The sequence below is a fragment of the Phascolarctos cinereus genome, unplaced genomic scaffold (genome assembly GCF_003287225.1).
Source record: "Phascolarctos cinereus isolate Bilbo 61053 unplaced genomic scaffold, phaCin_HiC Scaffold_3;HRSCAF=262, whole genome shotgun sequence".
NCBI lineage: Eukaryota > Metazoa > Chordata > Mammalia > Diprotodontia > Phascolarctidae > Phascolarctos > Phascolarctos cinereus.
The window spans coordinates 149,324,337-149,341,220 of NW_027555736.1; the positions used below are offsets into that span (position 1 = coordinate 149,324,337).

The window sequence follows — 16,884 nt, forward strand, 5'->3', positions numbered from 1 at the left end:
TTGCCCCCAGCCCATTTCCTGGAGTTGCACATGTACATGACTTCTGCCCTGGGCAAGAATGACATGAAAGCTATTGGCCTACAGATGGCACTTGATCTCCTGGCCAAGAAAGAAAATAAAGACTCCATCACTGGACTGAAGACAAGGACCCAGCCAGGGAGACCAGACTGGGGCAAAGTAAGGGCCTGGTGGCATCATAGAATTATAATACAGTTTAAAGTGATCAAACACATTAGTACTTTCATATTATCCTGTGGTTCTCCTTCCCATCTAGGAACTTACCCATAGAGCCACACCTCCTCTCTCCCAGGGAAAATAGGGATCATCCTTTCCATTTCTAAGATGGGGAAACTAAGGACCATGCATAGGACTCATAGCAAGCCTTTGGCTATAATTTAAGATCATGGGGAGAAACGCCATGGTCCCTATAAGCTCTACAGCACATGGTGGAGAAAGGAGACTATTCCAGTAGAGGAAGAAGGAGAAGACCCAGGGGTTAAAGTTATGTGCCTTGTTTGAGGGGCATGGAGTTAGTGACAGAGACTTGGTTTAATTTCTGTCTTCAACCAAGATTTCCTACCTATTTTAATCCACTTCACTTTTCTGGACCACAATTTCCTCATCTATAAAATGAGGAGGTTGAAGTAGATTATTTCTAAGTTCTCTTCACTCTAAATCTGTGACCAGTGTCCTCTGTCCCTTTCTCTTCTTTCTCCTCCTCTGCTTCAGGTGTTCGGAAAGGTGGCTGCTGAAAACAAGGGCAAAGTCCAGGTGTTCTTCTGTGGATCTCCAGCTCTGGCCAAGGTGCTGAAGAGTCACTGTGAACAGCTCAACTTCAGATTCTTCAAAGAGAATTTCTAATCCCAACTCTGTAAGCTCTTTCTTACTAGGATTTGGGAAACTGTTATTCTTGGAGGAGGAACTGAATGGTGATGTATTGTTGTTGTGAGATTTCAAAACCTGCCACCTGTGATCAAATTCTTAGTCACACAGGCTACCTGGAAGCACCAAGACAAGAGCAGAGGTATTAATGCTCATCTCCAAATTTTATCTTGTCCTGATGGAGCTGAAGAGACCAATACCAGATAGATTTCATTTGGAACACAATGTAGTAGAAAATATATTGTTGAATGTTTGTATTCTAGAACTTTGAAGGGCTGCCATATGTTTTTCAACCATCTCAGGCTGAAGGCTGACTGGGATGGGAAGGGTATATGACATATTGGTAAAAACAGTTGCAGGAAGAATCTCAGGTCAATTTTACCTTTTAAAGTAGTCTTCAGAGAGACCCTCCCCCCAAATCCTAAGTGTGTGCTTTCTAAATCTATGCTCTCTCAGAGACAGACAAGTGGAAAGATGTTTTTCAATTCGTGTGGAGAAAATCTCTCCACTTATCTGCATGTTGTTTGCTATCTTTTTCCTCTGCATCTTCCCATTTATTTCTTTCTGTCTCTGTCTCTCAATATCTTTGTATCTGTCTCTCTCCTCTTCTCTTTCTTGAGCGACAATATCATAGTGTGGGAAGCCTTTTGGACTTTCCGTCAGGAATACCTGGGTTTGAATCGCACTTTTGAAAAAGACTAGTGGTGTGACTCTGGGCAAGGAGAACAACCTAAGTCTCTGTCTCCTCATTGCAAAATGAGGAACCTCTCTTACAGGGCATTGTGAGGATCAAATGAGATATTGTATAGAAAGCCCTTTGCAAAACTTAAAACATTATATAGTCACTTCTCTTTGTCTCTCTTTCTCATTTTACTGATTGGGAAACTGAGTCCCAAAGGCTCAAAGTGACTAGCCCAAGGTCACACACCTAGTGAAATTCTGGGAATGTCCATGACCACAACATTCAGGAAAATACAAAGCAAAACTTGAAAAGCATTCTCAGAGGAGCAAATTCTGAGGGCTTTTTTTTCTGGAATTCTTTTTTTGGGGATTTTCAGATAGATGGAAGAGTCCCCAGGAAGAGTCTTAGCAGGAGAAGCTCCACCTACAGCATATCAGCACATGTGTGTACATACTTTTAAAAATCTTTTTCCTTTTTTGACAGGACCTGTGATTTAATTGGGAGTAGAGAGTTCCCCATAAGGTCCCCTACTAATGCAGTTCAGTAGCTGTTCTATAACCTAGAGTCTTAGAGGGCTACCTAGGGGCACTGAGTGATTTGCCTAAGGTCACATAGCCTATATGATTCTGAGGTGAGATTTGAACCCAGGTCTTCCTGGCTCCTTTGTAGCTCTCTCTTCACTATATCATGCTTTGTATGCCTAGATAGATAGATAGATAGATAGATAGATAGATAGATAGATAGATACATAGATAGAAAGATAGAAAGATATTTACTAGGGAGATTGAAAAGTTATTGCCTAATATTCTATCACATGTATCACAGTGTCCTTCATACATTAGATCTGAGTTCAGAACATGGGATGGAATCTGATAAAATAGCTCAAAGGGACAAAAAGACAAAAAGGCAATGGTATATAGAGAATAGAGCCTTGGATTCAGAGTAAGATGACCTGAGTTCTAGTCCTGGCTGCCATTCACTGGATATGTGTGACCTTGTGTGAGTCCTTTATCATCTCTCAGCTTTATCTGTTAATTGGTGATAATATTATGTGCCCTGCTTGCCTCACAAAGGGTTGTGAAGATCAGATGAGATACTCTATGTGAAAGTGCTTTGTAAACAATAAAGCTCTATATACGTAGGTAAAGGAAGAAAGAAAGAAAAGATGGAGGGAAGAAGGAAGGAAAAAGAAGGAAGGAGGAAAAAAGGAACAAAGGAAGGAGGAAAGAAGGAAGAAGGAAAAAAGAAGAAAAGAAGGAAGGAGAAAGGAAAGAAGGAAAGAAGGAAAATGATGCACATATCTAGGATGTGTTATATTGGGCATTTGTCAAGGTCTGTTGTAGTAAGGATTTCTTTTCTATGTGATTGGACTATATGACCACTGAGGTTCCTTCCAAACCTCAAATTCTGTGATTCTGTGGAAGCATTAAGGTTATCTCTTCTAGGCCAACACAGTGGTAGATAATGGGACTCTAGGAATTCCTAGGTCCATAGTCAGCAGTAAAAAAGATGGTTGAAATGTTGTAGTACTGATGAAAAACTAGAGAGGTAAACTCTGAGCCCAAATGGTTGAGGACCTTTCTCATCTGGAGACTAGAAAGGGACCTAAGAAAGAAACTTAGTTCAGGAGAGCAGATTATAGAGTGGGGATTGGGGGGGGGAGGTGAGTAGGAGGCTGATATCATAGGATCATGGAGAGAGCAGAAGGAATAGAGGTATTATCTAGTCCAACCTCTTCATATTACAAGTGAGGAAACTGAGGCACAGAAAGGTTAAGCAACTTATCTAGGATCACACACCAAGTAAGTGAGGTGGGTTTAGTTTTGCCTGTTTCCCAGTCCAGTGCCCTATCTATTATATTATACTTCCTTCTGGAGGGGACAGAAAAGAAAATCCTCCTGTAATAATTTATTTAGTCCCATCAGTGTAGCTATTGATTTCGTATTTTGTTGTTATATTTTTTTCCTGGTTGAGAAAAAAAACCACATTGATAATTCACTTCTTAATACTCTAAACCTACCCCCACCTCATTTAATCCTAGATTTCCATCTACAAGTTTAGCTGAAGTCCCTTCAGCTTTTAACATTGGCAGCACCAGTGTCATCTAGTGTTGGAAGGATGCAACTGCAGGCAGACGGTGTCCCAAAGATATGTGATGGAGCTGGATAGGCAATGATGCCCACTTTTCCACCTTCTGTTTTACAATGAGGTTCCCAGGAACATATTTCAGCAAAAATTAGAAAGCATCTGTCTTTGGGAACATGAAGCACCAGCTACAGTCGGCGGTGTTAGCCTGTGAGTGCTTGTAAGCTTGAGTTGAGCTAAGCTGACTAGCCAGTAAGAATGTCTATCAGTGGTCATTTTCAACTGTATGTAGCTTGTGCCCTGAAATTCCCTTACATTGTAATAAAACTTAACTGTGCTCCAAAGTCATTTATGTCTGCTAGACTACATTTGCCTACCTTCAGAGGAGAAGGGAAACTGTGTGGGTTAAAGATGCCAGAATCATGATGAAGCTTCTGTGACAGAAATCCACCTTTCTTACCTTATTGTTGAGTTTATTCTGGAGTGATCATGATGTCCAGTGGATGGTAACATGGAATGCTTCCCTTCTGGGAGCACCCTTCCATTTTTGTCCTAGCATCTGGCAGGCTTTTATTTGCTGAGTCTCAGAAATACAGGAATACTCCATTTTTTTGTGCAGGCTTATAATTTCATTGATATAGGAGATTCCCAGTACAGAAACACCCTTCCAATACAGACTAGTGATTGCTTTGTAGCTTATAGTCTTAGAGAGTGTCCTTGAGCCCTGAGGGGTACTGTCACAGACATATACATGCCTAGGGCCAATATGTCTCAGAGGGGGGACCTGAATCCAGGATATGGTGGCTCAGAGGCTGATCCTCTCTATTCCATCATGGTGCCTCTCTAAATGTTGTTGATTACTCATTTTTAAAAAATAAAGAAAAAAACAGAACTTTTGGTGAAAGAACATTGTAAGGGAGACTTGTTTCAAAGGAACTACAAATGGCAGATGTGTTCTTGGGTGGACAAAAGAGTCTTTAAAGAGACCTGAAGAAATAATGGGGAAACATGGGAATATGGCTGGGCTGGGCAGGTGCAATCATCCAGACTGCTATCAAGAGCTGAGACCAGACATAGGCAGAGACCAGAGACCCCAAGTTGGGCTTCTCACCCATTATTTAGCTCCAAATCCATTCTCCATCTGAAGTATTACACAATGTCTCACCAGTCCAAAAGCCTCATCTTACGTATGAGGAAACTGAAGTCCACAGAGGCAAAATGACTGAGATCACATGTGTAGTAATTAGCAGAGCTGCAATGAAGACAGACCCCTTTTACTCTAGCTTGGCATACAAATGAGTTTGAGTCAGAACAAGAACCAAGCAGAATAGGCTAGATCCTTGAGCTTCACTCTCCTGGCCTCCATCCTGCCTTTCTCATGTAAATCTGTCAGTAGCAAGACCAGCTGGCTTTGATGCTGGATTTTAGCCATCAGAAAACCTCATGGTCTCTCTAAGGCAGAGAGATTCTTAACCTTTTGTGTCGTCGACTCCTTTGGCAGACTGATGAAGCCTAAAGACCTAGCCACAGAATAATTTTTTGGTATCTGCTTACATTGAAGAAAATGCTAATTTTCAAATAGAGATTAGTGAAAATAAAGATGCATTTTCCTCCATCCAAGTTCATAGATCTGCTGAAATATATCCTCAGTGGTGGACTGCAGTTTAAGAACCTTTGCTCTAAAATAAATTTGGGTAGAATCATCACCAAATGAGGAACTGAGAACTGCGGAAAAGAGAATGGGGCAGGACACAGTGAGGTGGGGGTGGGATGGTTGTGCAGAACTCCCCTATGTCTGAAGGAAAGAACCCAACACCCATCTGGGTTCATTTCTGTCTGCCAAAGTCATTTGGGGCAGAAATACATGCTGTGAACTATGAACTGCTTAACATGGGAGGAGACTGAGATGCTTTGAGATCTAGCCCAGGGAAAACCACCATCAGAAAGAAGGGAGTCAGAAAAAGAGCAGTAGAGAAAAAACAAGAGGGAGAAGACTAAAATTACCAAAAACCTCATGAAGAAGAAAACTTAAAGACCAACAATGGTAACAGATAAATCAATAGGGAAAATATTAACTATAGAAGGAAATATGGCCTCCAGATCTAACAGATGAGTTCAGGCATCTATGAATAAATACTGAAAAACAAAAGAAAACAATCTGACACTTGATGAGACAGAGGAACTTGTTGAATTTGAAGATAACATGGAACTACTACAATGTGTTCCTTAGTGGTTTAAAAGAGAAATGAGAATTTTGAGGGCAAAATGTATGATCTCACAGCAAAAATAAGTGACAGAATAGAAAAACTTGAATCTGTGATGGCGAATCTCACTAAAGAAACAAAAAAAGGGGAGGGGAACAATTGATTGGAAATGCAAATATCCAGAAGTAAAGGACAATCTATAAGAACAGAAGCAAAAAAAAAAACATTAATAGAAAATAAGCTCTCTGTTGAATTAAAACACCCTTATATCAAAGACAGGATGCATAGAGACAACCCAAGAATTAGCAATCTCCCAGAAGAACATAAATCAAAAAACCTGAAAACAACAAAGCAAAAAATAATACAAGAAAACTTTCCAGAACTTCTGAATGTAGAAAATGAAATACTAATTGGAAGAAAGTCTAGATTGTCTCTAGTGGAAAAAAGTAAGACTGCAAAAAAAAAAAACAACAACAAAAGAAAAAAGTAAGACTGTGAACTCTAAAACATATAGTGGTTAAATTTAACAATTCAATTCAGAAGCAAGAATTTCTACAAACAAGTAGAAGAAAGACCTGTGAATACAAAGGAAAGAAAATTCATACAACATAAGACTATTCTGCACCCACCAGAAAATGTAGGAGGGAATGGAATAATGTATTCTGAAGATCAGCAAAGCTCAGAATATAGTCCAGGGTGACCTGACAGTTTGAAATTAATCATAAATGAAAAAAGATGGACATTCAATAACAAAAAGGTATTTGAAACATTCTTATAAAGAAAAACAGATCTGATGAGATTTTTTATTTCTTAAACACCCCAAATAAACAAAAATGCAGGGGGGAGTGAATAAATGCAGCATCCAAGGACAGCAACAATAATAGAGGGGCAACAGAGAGAACAGTAAGAGACTTCTTTCTAAATGTACACAATGAGACAGGGGTGAAAGCAGAAATCAGGGTAAGGTGACAGTGGAGAGGTAGGCCTGGGGCAATATAGACAGAATCTTATGACATCTTGACTGTAGGTGAATCAATGTTTTTTGTGGGACTATATTACAAAATGTGAGGATACATGAAAGTGGGGATTGGATCAGGAAAACAGAGAAGAGTATGTGATGTGCCCAAGTCAAATTAAGGGCTAGCAATGAGGGGGAAATGACCCTCTGTGGTCTCAAAAAAAGAAAAGTCTACAGGGAGTAAGGAGGTGGGAGGATTAGAAAGGGGTGTAGGAGGAGAAGGAGGTCTTCTTTGGTTGTAGAAGGGAAGGTGATGAATGTTCCTATAGAAAAAGAGAGGTGTTCTATGAAGGGAGATGGGGATCCTGTGCTGGATATTGTCAGGGGAATTTTTGATACTTGAAAAGGCCACTTCTCTTACGTTGGGGTGAAGATGGGAGTTGGAGCTCCTGGGGGTAACTGGCACCTTGGGGAATGGGAAAGCATAGATCTAGGGAGAAGATTTTAAGGCAAATGGGGAAAGATCACCAGGGGTAGGGTATAGATCAGTGGTGGTCTGCATAATCAGGGCTATGGAGCACGAAATATCCTACCATATGGCAGTATCCTCTCTGTCACCTACAGGAATTGGCATTGTTTTGGGATTAAGGCACAATTGTAAAGGGGAATCTGTAGGGCAAGCTCTACTAGGCAGTAACAGAAACTGCCGAGAGAGAAGAAAGCTCAAAATGGATACCTTGGAAGTTCTGACTACATGAGGAATACAGAGAATAGAGAGTGACCAGACAATTATGGAGGTCATGAACCAGAGAATGAGGATCTGGAATAGACAGAAAGAAAGGTTAGATAATGAAGAGAATAAGAGAAATCCTCTCAGTAAATGGATGCAAAAGATGGAATTAAAAACAACTAATGAACAAGACTTGAGTTGAAGGGAAAGAGAAGTGGGAATCTACTTGACTGAGGGAAAAAAGAGGGAGAAAATTAATAAACAGATAAAATCAGGAAAGAAGGAATTAATGATCAAAACTCCAAAGAGAAAGGGATGACAAATGGGAGGGAGTTTGGGGGGTAAGGGGAAGAGAGCCAATAGGAATAGGGCCACCTTAAAAAAAAAGATTAAAATAAGGTCACTGAAGGAATCATGGAAGAGAAGGGAAAGGATAACTTGAAAAAAACAACATTAGAGACAAATAAAGAAAATATAAATCTCTCAGAACTTTAGATATGAATGGGTTGAATAATCTAATAAAATAAAAAAGAGTGACAGATTGGCTAAGAAAACAAAACCCTACAATCTGTTTCTTATAAGAAACATTTAAAAAAATGAAGACATAAAATAAATCTGAGGGGATAGATTTTTTTTACTATATTCTAAATGAATCCAAAAAAGCAGGATTTGCAATCATGCTATTTCACAAAACTAAAACAAACATTCAAAAAATAAAAAGGGATAAACAAAGAAACCATATTATATCAAAAGGAGCCATAGACAAGAAACAAATATCAATAATAAACTTAAACACTCTAAATAACTTAGCATCCAAATTCATAAAGAAAATATTATATGAGCCACAAGAAGACATAAACAGTAACCCAATAGTGAGAGAAGACTTTAATATGCTTCTCTCAGTTTCATATAAGTTTGACAGAAAGATAAACAAAAGGGAAAGTATAGAAATGAACAAATTGATGGAGAAACTAGGTCTAAAAGACTTGTGATATCTCCTAAATGGACTGCAAAAGAACACACATTTCTTAGAAGCACATGGAACTTTTGCAAAAATTGACCATGTATTAGGGCAGAGATACTGCAAACAAATGTAAAAGGTCAGAGATAGTAAATACATCCTTTACAAACTATAAAGCAATAAAATATAGTCATTGGTTCATGGACCACAAACAAAAGACACAGACCCAAATGGAGACTTAACAATGAAATCTTAAATAATGAGTGGGTCAAAGAACAAATAATAGAAACAATGAATGATTATGTAAAAGAAAATGATATGATGAAACAATATACCAAAATTTCTGGGATATAGCTAAAGCAGTTCTCAGGGGAAAATCACATCCCTACAGTTATACATTAACTAAATAGAAAAAGAGAGGATTGATGTACTAAATGTGTATTTTTAAAAATTAGAAAGCAAACAAATAAGCAAGCACAAATAAACACAAAAGATGAAATATTACAAATTAGGAGAGAATTGCATAAATTGGAAACAAAATACCCTCAGAAATGATAAATAAAACTAAAATCTGTTTTTTGACTAATTTAGCTATTTTGATTAAAAATAAAAGGGCAGACAAATAAAAAATAGCAAATGAGCAAGGTGAAATAACAACAAAACTGGAAGAAATAAAAAGAATAAGGACATATTATATACAATTATATGCTAAGAAAACAGAGAACATCAAAGAAATAGCAGAATACCTTCAAAAATACAAAATTCCCAAATTATCAGAAGACCAAGTAGAGATTTTAGATGGCCTAAACTCAGAGAAGGAAATAGATCTAGCTATAAAGGAACTACCAAAGGGAGAAAAAACTCCATGTTTTGATGGATTCACAGGAAAATTCTACCAAGCTTTAAAAAAATAATTTCTATCTATACTTTACAAATTATTGTCAAAAACTGAGAAAGAAAGCACTCTACCAGAATCATTTTGTGAGACAAATATAATCCTAATACTTAAACCAGGAAAAGATAAAACACAGTAGGAAAACTATTAGACAATATCACTAATGAATATTAACTCAAAAATTATAAACAAAGTCTTGTTAAATAAGCTATAATGATTTATTAAAATAATTCATTCATCACATTCACATGAAATGTATACCAGAGCTGCAATGAAGGTTCAACATTAAGAAATCAATCAACATAATCAATCATATTAAAAACCAAAACATCAGTTCTCAGATGAAGAAATTAAAGCCATCTATAGTCATATGAAAAAATGTTCTAAATCACTATTGATTAGAGAAATGCAAATCAAAACAACTCTGAGGTACCACATCACACCTATCAGATTGGCCAACATGACAAAACAGGAAAATGGTAAATGTTGGAGAAGATGTGGAAAAATTGGAACACTAATGCATTGTTGGTGGAGTTGTGAAATGATCCAACCATTTCAGAGAGCAGTTTGGAACTATGCCCAAAAGGCTATAAAAATGTACATAACCTTTGACCCAGCAATAGCACTTCTAGGGCTATATCCCAAAGAGATCCTACAAATGGGAAAAGGACCCACATGTACAAAAATACTCATAGCAACTCTTTTTGTGGTGGCAAAGAATTGGAAATTGAGAGGATGCCCATCAATTGGGGAATGGCTGAGCAAGTTGTGGTATATGAATGTAATAGAATACTATTGTGCTATAAGGAATGATGAACAGACTGACTTTAGAAAAACCTGGAAAGACTTGTATGGTCTGATGCTGAGTGAAGTGAGCAGAACCAAGAGAAGATTGTACACAGTAACAGCTACGTTGTGTGATGACTAATATTGGTAAATTTAACCTTTCCCAGCAATACAAGGATCTAAGAGATCTCCAAAGGCCCTATGATGGAAAATGCTATCCATATCCAAAGAAAGAACTATGGAATTTGAATGCAGATCGAAGCATAGTATTTGCTATTTTTTTTCCTCTTCTGTTGAGTTTTGTTTCCTCTTTCTGGTGATTCCCCCTACTGGTTCTAATTTTTACTTATAACGTCACTAATGTGAAAATATGTTTAGTAAGAATGTGTATGTATATATATATATATATATATATATATATATATATATACACACACACATATATATATATATATATAGCCTATATCAGATTATGCACCTTCTTGGGGAAGGTGGTGAGGAGGAAGAGGGAGAAAATTTTAAACTCAAAAGCATTTGGAAGTGATTGTTGATCAACCAATCAGTCAACTGTAGGATTATATCAATAGATGTAGAAAAAGCCTTTGACAAAATACAACAATCATTCATGCTAAAAATAAAACAAAACAAAACTACAAAGTATAGGCATAGAGGGGCCTTTTTAATGTCATAAAAATCATTTATCTAATACCAAAAGCAAGTGGCATATGCAGGGATGATACACTAGAGCCTTTTCCAATAAATAGTGAAGGAAGAAAGGATGGTCACTCTCCCCACTATCGTTCGATTTAGTTTTGGAAATGCTAGTAACAGAAATAACACAAGAGAAAGAAATTAAAGATATAAAAATGGGTGGGTAAAGAAGAGATAAAGTTGTTCCTATTGGCTGGTGATATGAAGGTATACTTGGAAAATCCTACAGAATCATCAATGATACTAATTGAGACAATTATTAGCTTCCACAAAGTTTCAGGCTTATAATATAAACCTTCAAAAATCAACAGCATTTCTATATAATAATAACAAAACACAAAAAGCAATAATAGAAAGGGAAATCCCATTCCAAATAGCTATAAAATGCATAAAACATCAGAGGATTGACCTACCAAACCACACAAAAATCTTGTATAGATTTAATTATAAAATACCCCCTTTAAAAAGTAAAGAACAGCTTAAATAGCTAGAGGAATGTTCAGTGTTCATGGCTACACCATGACAATATAATAAAAATGACAATATTTTGAAAGTTCATTTATACTTTTAGTGTTATATTAACCAAATTGCCAAGAGAACACTTTATAAAACTTGATAAAATAAAAACAAAATTCACTTAGAAAAACAAAATATCTAGAATATCAAAGGAAATGATGAAAAGAAATAGGGGTGGAAGGGGACTAACACTTCTAAACCTCAAACTATATTATAAAGCAGCAGTCACCAAAACATCTGATTTTTTTTTAGAGAAGAGAGAGATCAATGGAACAGATTAGACAAGGGAGAATCAGAAACCTTGAAGCTCAATAAAACAGTATTCAATAAATCAGAAAATAGGAATTATTTAGGGAAGAACAGTTTCAAAAGAAAAAACTGAAAAGTATTCACAATCACATGAAAGAATGCTCCAAATCACTAATAACAAAAGGAATGCAAATCAAAACAATCTTGAAGACCCACCTCACCCTGCAAATTGGCAAAGATGACAAAAAAAATAATAGTCAATGTTGGTTGTAGAATAGACCACTAATACGTTGTTGGTGGAGCTGTGAAATGGTACAGCCATTTTGAAAAGCAATTTGGATTTATGCAAATGAAATGACTAGGATGCTTCTATCTTTTGAACCAGAGACTCCATTACTGGACTTACATCCTCAAGGAAACCATTTTTGTTTGTCCTTTGTTTTCAAAGAGGACATCACAAAGGTGATGTTTTGATTTGTGTGTGAATTGGATTTAAGAGAGGCAGAGTTGTGCAATGTCATCAACCTCACTCTCCTTTCTGAGTCATGAAATCCAGTGGCAGGACAAAAGTCAAGATGACTGGAAATGGCCCAGGCTGCAGTGGATGACCTTGATGTCTTTGATACCTGACCAAGCTCTAAGCACCTCACAAACTCAACTTTAGCCACCTTCATGACCATTGGAATAGATTGTTCTCATCTGCCCATTCTACTAGGGGAAGTCTTCACATGTTTGGGATTGACATCCCCCTAACTCACTGATATGTTTGAAGCCTGTTGGTTACCCTCAACCTTGTTTAGCCCATCTGCCAAAATAGTTTACTGGTGTGGCTGCTGTGTGTGTAATACCTCCTTGGAGTCATAGGTGAGAGTTGGGTGAAGATGGACACCAAAGGTGGATGAGCAGCCCTGAAAAGAGCTCAACAAGCCCTCCTACCAGAGATGCTAGTCCTCCCTGAGCACCTCATACACCCCAAGGAAGCTATTGATAAGAAGAGAATCCCCATAAACACCAAAATATTTACAGCAGCACTTTTTGTGATAGCAGAGAATTGGAAACAAAGTAAATACCCATTGATCAGGAAACAGATAAATTTGGTACATAAACATGATAGAATATTACTGTGCTGTAAGAAATTATAGGTGTGAATGCAGAGAAGCATGGAAAGACCTACATGAACTGATGCAGTGAAGTAAGAAGAGTCAAGAAAATAATATAGACAATGACTACAATGGTGTAAATTGAAAGAACAACCACATACAAAAAAAATCGAGTGAATGTAATACAATTTTAAAGATCAAACATGATAGGAATGAGAAGGTATTAGAGGACACCTTCATGGAGGTAAGGAAGTAGGTAGAAGGTGTTCCACATTGCAAACATTTTCAACATTTTTCAATGTATTTATCAGTTTGTTATGCTTTCTCCTCCTCCTATTCCTCCTCCTCTTTCTTCTTCTTCTTCTTCTCTTCTTCTTCTTCTTCTTCTTCTCTGTCTCTCTCTCTCTCTCTCATTTAAAAAAAATACTATTTGTTATATGGATTGGCTCCCTTGGAGGAACAGGAGGAGGGATCTTGGGGATAATTAAGATGATATAAAAAAGGAAGACATCAATAAAAACTTTTTTTAAGAGTTTACTATATGCCGGACTTCGTGCAAATACTAAGAATACAAGTAGAAGCAGAAAGACAGTACCTGCCCTTAAGGAGTTTACATTCTAATTTGGAAAACAAGTTCACAGATATTTATTACAAGCTTACTATGTGCTTAACACTGTGAATACATATACAAACAGAAAGACAAACAGTATGCACCTTCAAGACATTTACATTCTCGTGGGGGAAGACAACATATAAGAAGAAGCTAAAAAGGATGTAAAAGGTACCAGCACAGGGCCATAGTGGACAAAGTCTGGAGATTCAGAAATGGAACAAGGAGAGGCCGGTAAGCGGTGCCATAGATGGAGCACGGAGCTGAAACCAGGAATATCTCAGTTCAAAACCAGCCTCTGACACTACCTGCACCACCCTGGACAAGTCACTAAACCTTAGTTTCTTTATCTGTAAAAGGATAATCTTTAGCATTTATCTCCTAGTGTTTTGAGGATAAAATGAGATAGTATTGATAAAGCATTATGCAAAACATGTAATGCCATAATGTTAGCTATTGTTTATCATAAAGAATTGGCCTGGATACTTCCCTTCAGATGGAGGTTCTGGGAGAACTATCAGTTACAGAAGGGGGCTACAAAGATGGAATATACTTGAATGTGAGAAAGTCAAAAGTGATGGAACTTCCAGGTTGAGATGGCTAGTGTAACATAGTAGATGTAGTAGGAGTAGAGCTGAGTGTATACAAAATATATACAAAATGAATACAAAATTAGATTTGAAAGGGAGTACACTAGCAGCGAGGCACAGTGGAGAGAGCACCTGACCTGGAGTCAGGTAGGCCTGAGTTCAAAATCACATACTAACTGCCTGACCCTGGACAAATCAACGTAACCTTGTTTGCTTCAGTTTCCTCATCTGTAAAATGAGCTGGAGAGGGAAATGGCAAACCACTCCAGTGTCTTTGCCAAGAAAACTCCAAGTGGGGTCACAAAGAGTCAGACACGACTGAAAAATAACTAAACAGCAACACTAGCAGCTGGAGGACCTGGAAAAGCCTCATATGTAGCATTCTTCCTAAGGGAAGAATGGGACAGTACCCTGACATGGAGGGGTTGACAGTGGTACTCTCTCTCATTCATTCGTGCTCTGCTGATTTTGGCTTTAAAAGTCTATCATTCTCAATGCTTTGCTGTCTTCCAAGTGGCTGGAAAGCATCTAATAAACCAATCTCAATGAAATACTAGTATTAGTTAATAACGGAATCATATATTTAGAACTGGAAGGGACCTCAAAGGTCATCTTACACAATCCCTTCTTTTATATATGAAGAAACTGAGGCTCAGAGGTTAAGTGACTTGCTCAGGGTCACACAGCTATTAAATACCCAAGGTAGGATTTGAACTCTGACGGCATATTTTATACTCTTTCCACCAGAGCCCAGAATTACCCCTCCCGAAGAGTGTTTATGTTTGTAACGGGATAATACCTTATTCAGTCCTCAATAATGAAGCTCTAATGATGGATAATCAAATACTGGGAAAGAGTATGTAATAATCAACTGGTATTTACCAATACCTACCTTGCAGGGTGGTTGTGAGGGTAAAATGAGAAAATATTTGTCAAGCGCTTTGAAAACTTTAAGGAGCTATGTAAACGCTAGTTATTATTACCTTGTAAAATCAGAGGTTGGACTCTGATATCCAGAGCCCCTTCTGGCTCCGAATCTTTGATTCCATGATTAGATAGTCTTCCAAAAACAATTTTAGGATTTTCCGTTTTCATCATGGTACTAAGCTGCTTGCTCACTAGAGGGCGGAGTAGACTAAGTAATGATTCTAAAGCCTGGCACATTAGACGTGGCTGCCAATGACCCATCAATAACATCAACTCAAGTAGAGACTGCAGAGGAATCCCTGGGAGCTGAGAGCAAAGGACCAGAGTCATTCCTCCTCTCATGCAACCTTGCCCGGGAAGGGGACAGACAGAACCCTGGGCCATCAGAAAGATTCCATGATGGGAGTGATCCAATGAAAAGGACACTGACTCTTGAATCAGAGGACCTGAGTTTAATTCTGCTTCTAATACTTCCTACCTGTATGGCCTTGGGCTCTCTGGACCTCAATTTCTTCATCTAAAATATCTTAGATGAGGTGGCCTATAAGGTCTGGCTAGTTGGCATGGTGGATAGAGCACTGGGCCTGGAGTCAGGAAGACCTGAGTGGAAATCTGGCCTTCTGAGTCCATACTTACTAGGTGTGTGACCCTGGCTGAGTCACTTAACTTTGTTTGCCTCAGTTTCCTCATCTGCAAGATTAGTTGGAGAAGGAAATAGAAAATCACACCAGTATCTTTGCCAAGAAAACCCCAAATGGGGACACAACTGAACAACAACCACAAAGGTCCTTTCCAGGTCTAGATCTCTGACCCTGTGAATGAGCATGATGCCTCAGGCTGTCCCTGATAAAATTGGGAAGTTGGCCAAGTTCTTAATGGGCCCATCCAGCTTTCCTCTTCCATTCCCTTTTTTTCATTCCTTCACTAACCTCATTCCCTCTCTGGTATCCAGTGTCCTCATGCTGGGCCACGTTACTCTCTTTATCATCCCCTAACTAAAGTTCTATTCAACCAATCAACACCTATTTACTAAGGGTGGATTGTGTATGGAACACGGTGCTAGGCATTGGGAATACAAAAACAAAAAGAGAAGTACAAAAAATACCCCAAACCAAAACAAAAAACCCATTGAACAATCCCCACTCTCAAGCTGATAATCTGTGGAGGAGACAACATAATGAGAGCCAGCTTGGTGTGATGAATAGAGCACCCACCTTGGAGTTAGGTTTTAGTCCTGTCTTAAACACCAGCTGTGTGACCTTGGTCAAGTCACTTAACCAGGAATGGAAGTTCTGGGAGAAGCGTCCATTTAGACCTCAATTTCCTTACCTACAAAATAAAAGTTTTGGATTCAATGACCTGTAAAGTCCCTTATAGTTCTAAATCTATGATTCTATGGCCCTACATACATATATAAGTGCATATATTGTGTATATTGTATATATGTATATACATATATGTGTGCATGTGTGTATTGAGTAAACACAAAAATAAATACATGGCAGTTATGGAGAAAGGGCACCAGCAGTGGAAGAGATCAAGATAGCTTTGCATAGATGTTGATGCGTGAGCTGTGTCTTAAAGAGAGAGATTCTTCATAGCAAAGGTGGGGAGGAAGGGAATTCCAGCCAGTGTGAAGAACAGAGAGGGAAGACAAAGAGTCCCCAGTCCTGAGGAACAGAGAGGAGGCCAGTTTGTTTGGACCACAAAGTTTGAGAGCTTTAAAAGCCAAAGATATTTCTCTTTTATCCTAGAAGCAATAGGGAGCCACAGTGGACTTTATTGATAAAGATAAATGAGTTGCCCTGGGAGCTGCCCTTAAGGAAAATCACTTTGGCAACTACTCAAAGACTGAATAAGAGAGGAAAGAACTTGAGGCAGGGAAATAAAACTTCCCACAAGGATAGAAAAGACATAATGAACTCATTCACATTAAAGCTTTATAACCAAGAAGGCTTAGTACATCCTGCCTCTCCCAGGATGGATTTTCATTTGAAT

General features: G+C 38.1%; 1 protein-coding gene across 2 annotated transcripts in view; it reads left to right on the forward strand.

The window, feature by feature from the left end:
- The window catches only part of NOX5 (NADPH oxidase 5), a 49,293-nt gene extending 46,984 nt beyond the window's left edge, over nt 1–2,309 (forward strand). For both annotated transcript variants that reach the window (XM_020982325.2, XM_020982310.2), the window contains exons 16-17: nt 11–177; nt 730–2,309. In XM_020982325.2, coding sequence (XP_020837984.1) covers nt 11–177; nt 730–861 — 299 coding nt within the window. In that variant the 3' untranslated portion in view covers nt 862–2,309. The remainder of the gene's footprint in view (nt 1–10; nt 178–729) is intronic.
- Nucleotides 2,310–16,884: the final 14,575 nt, after the last annotated feature.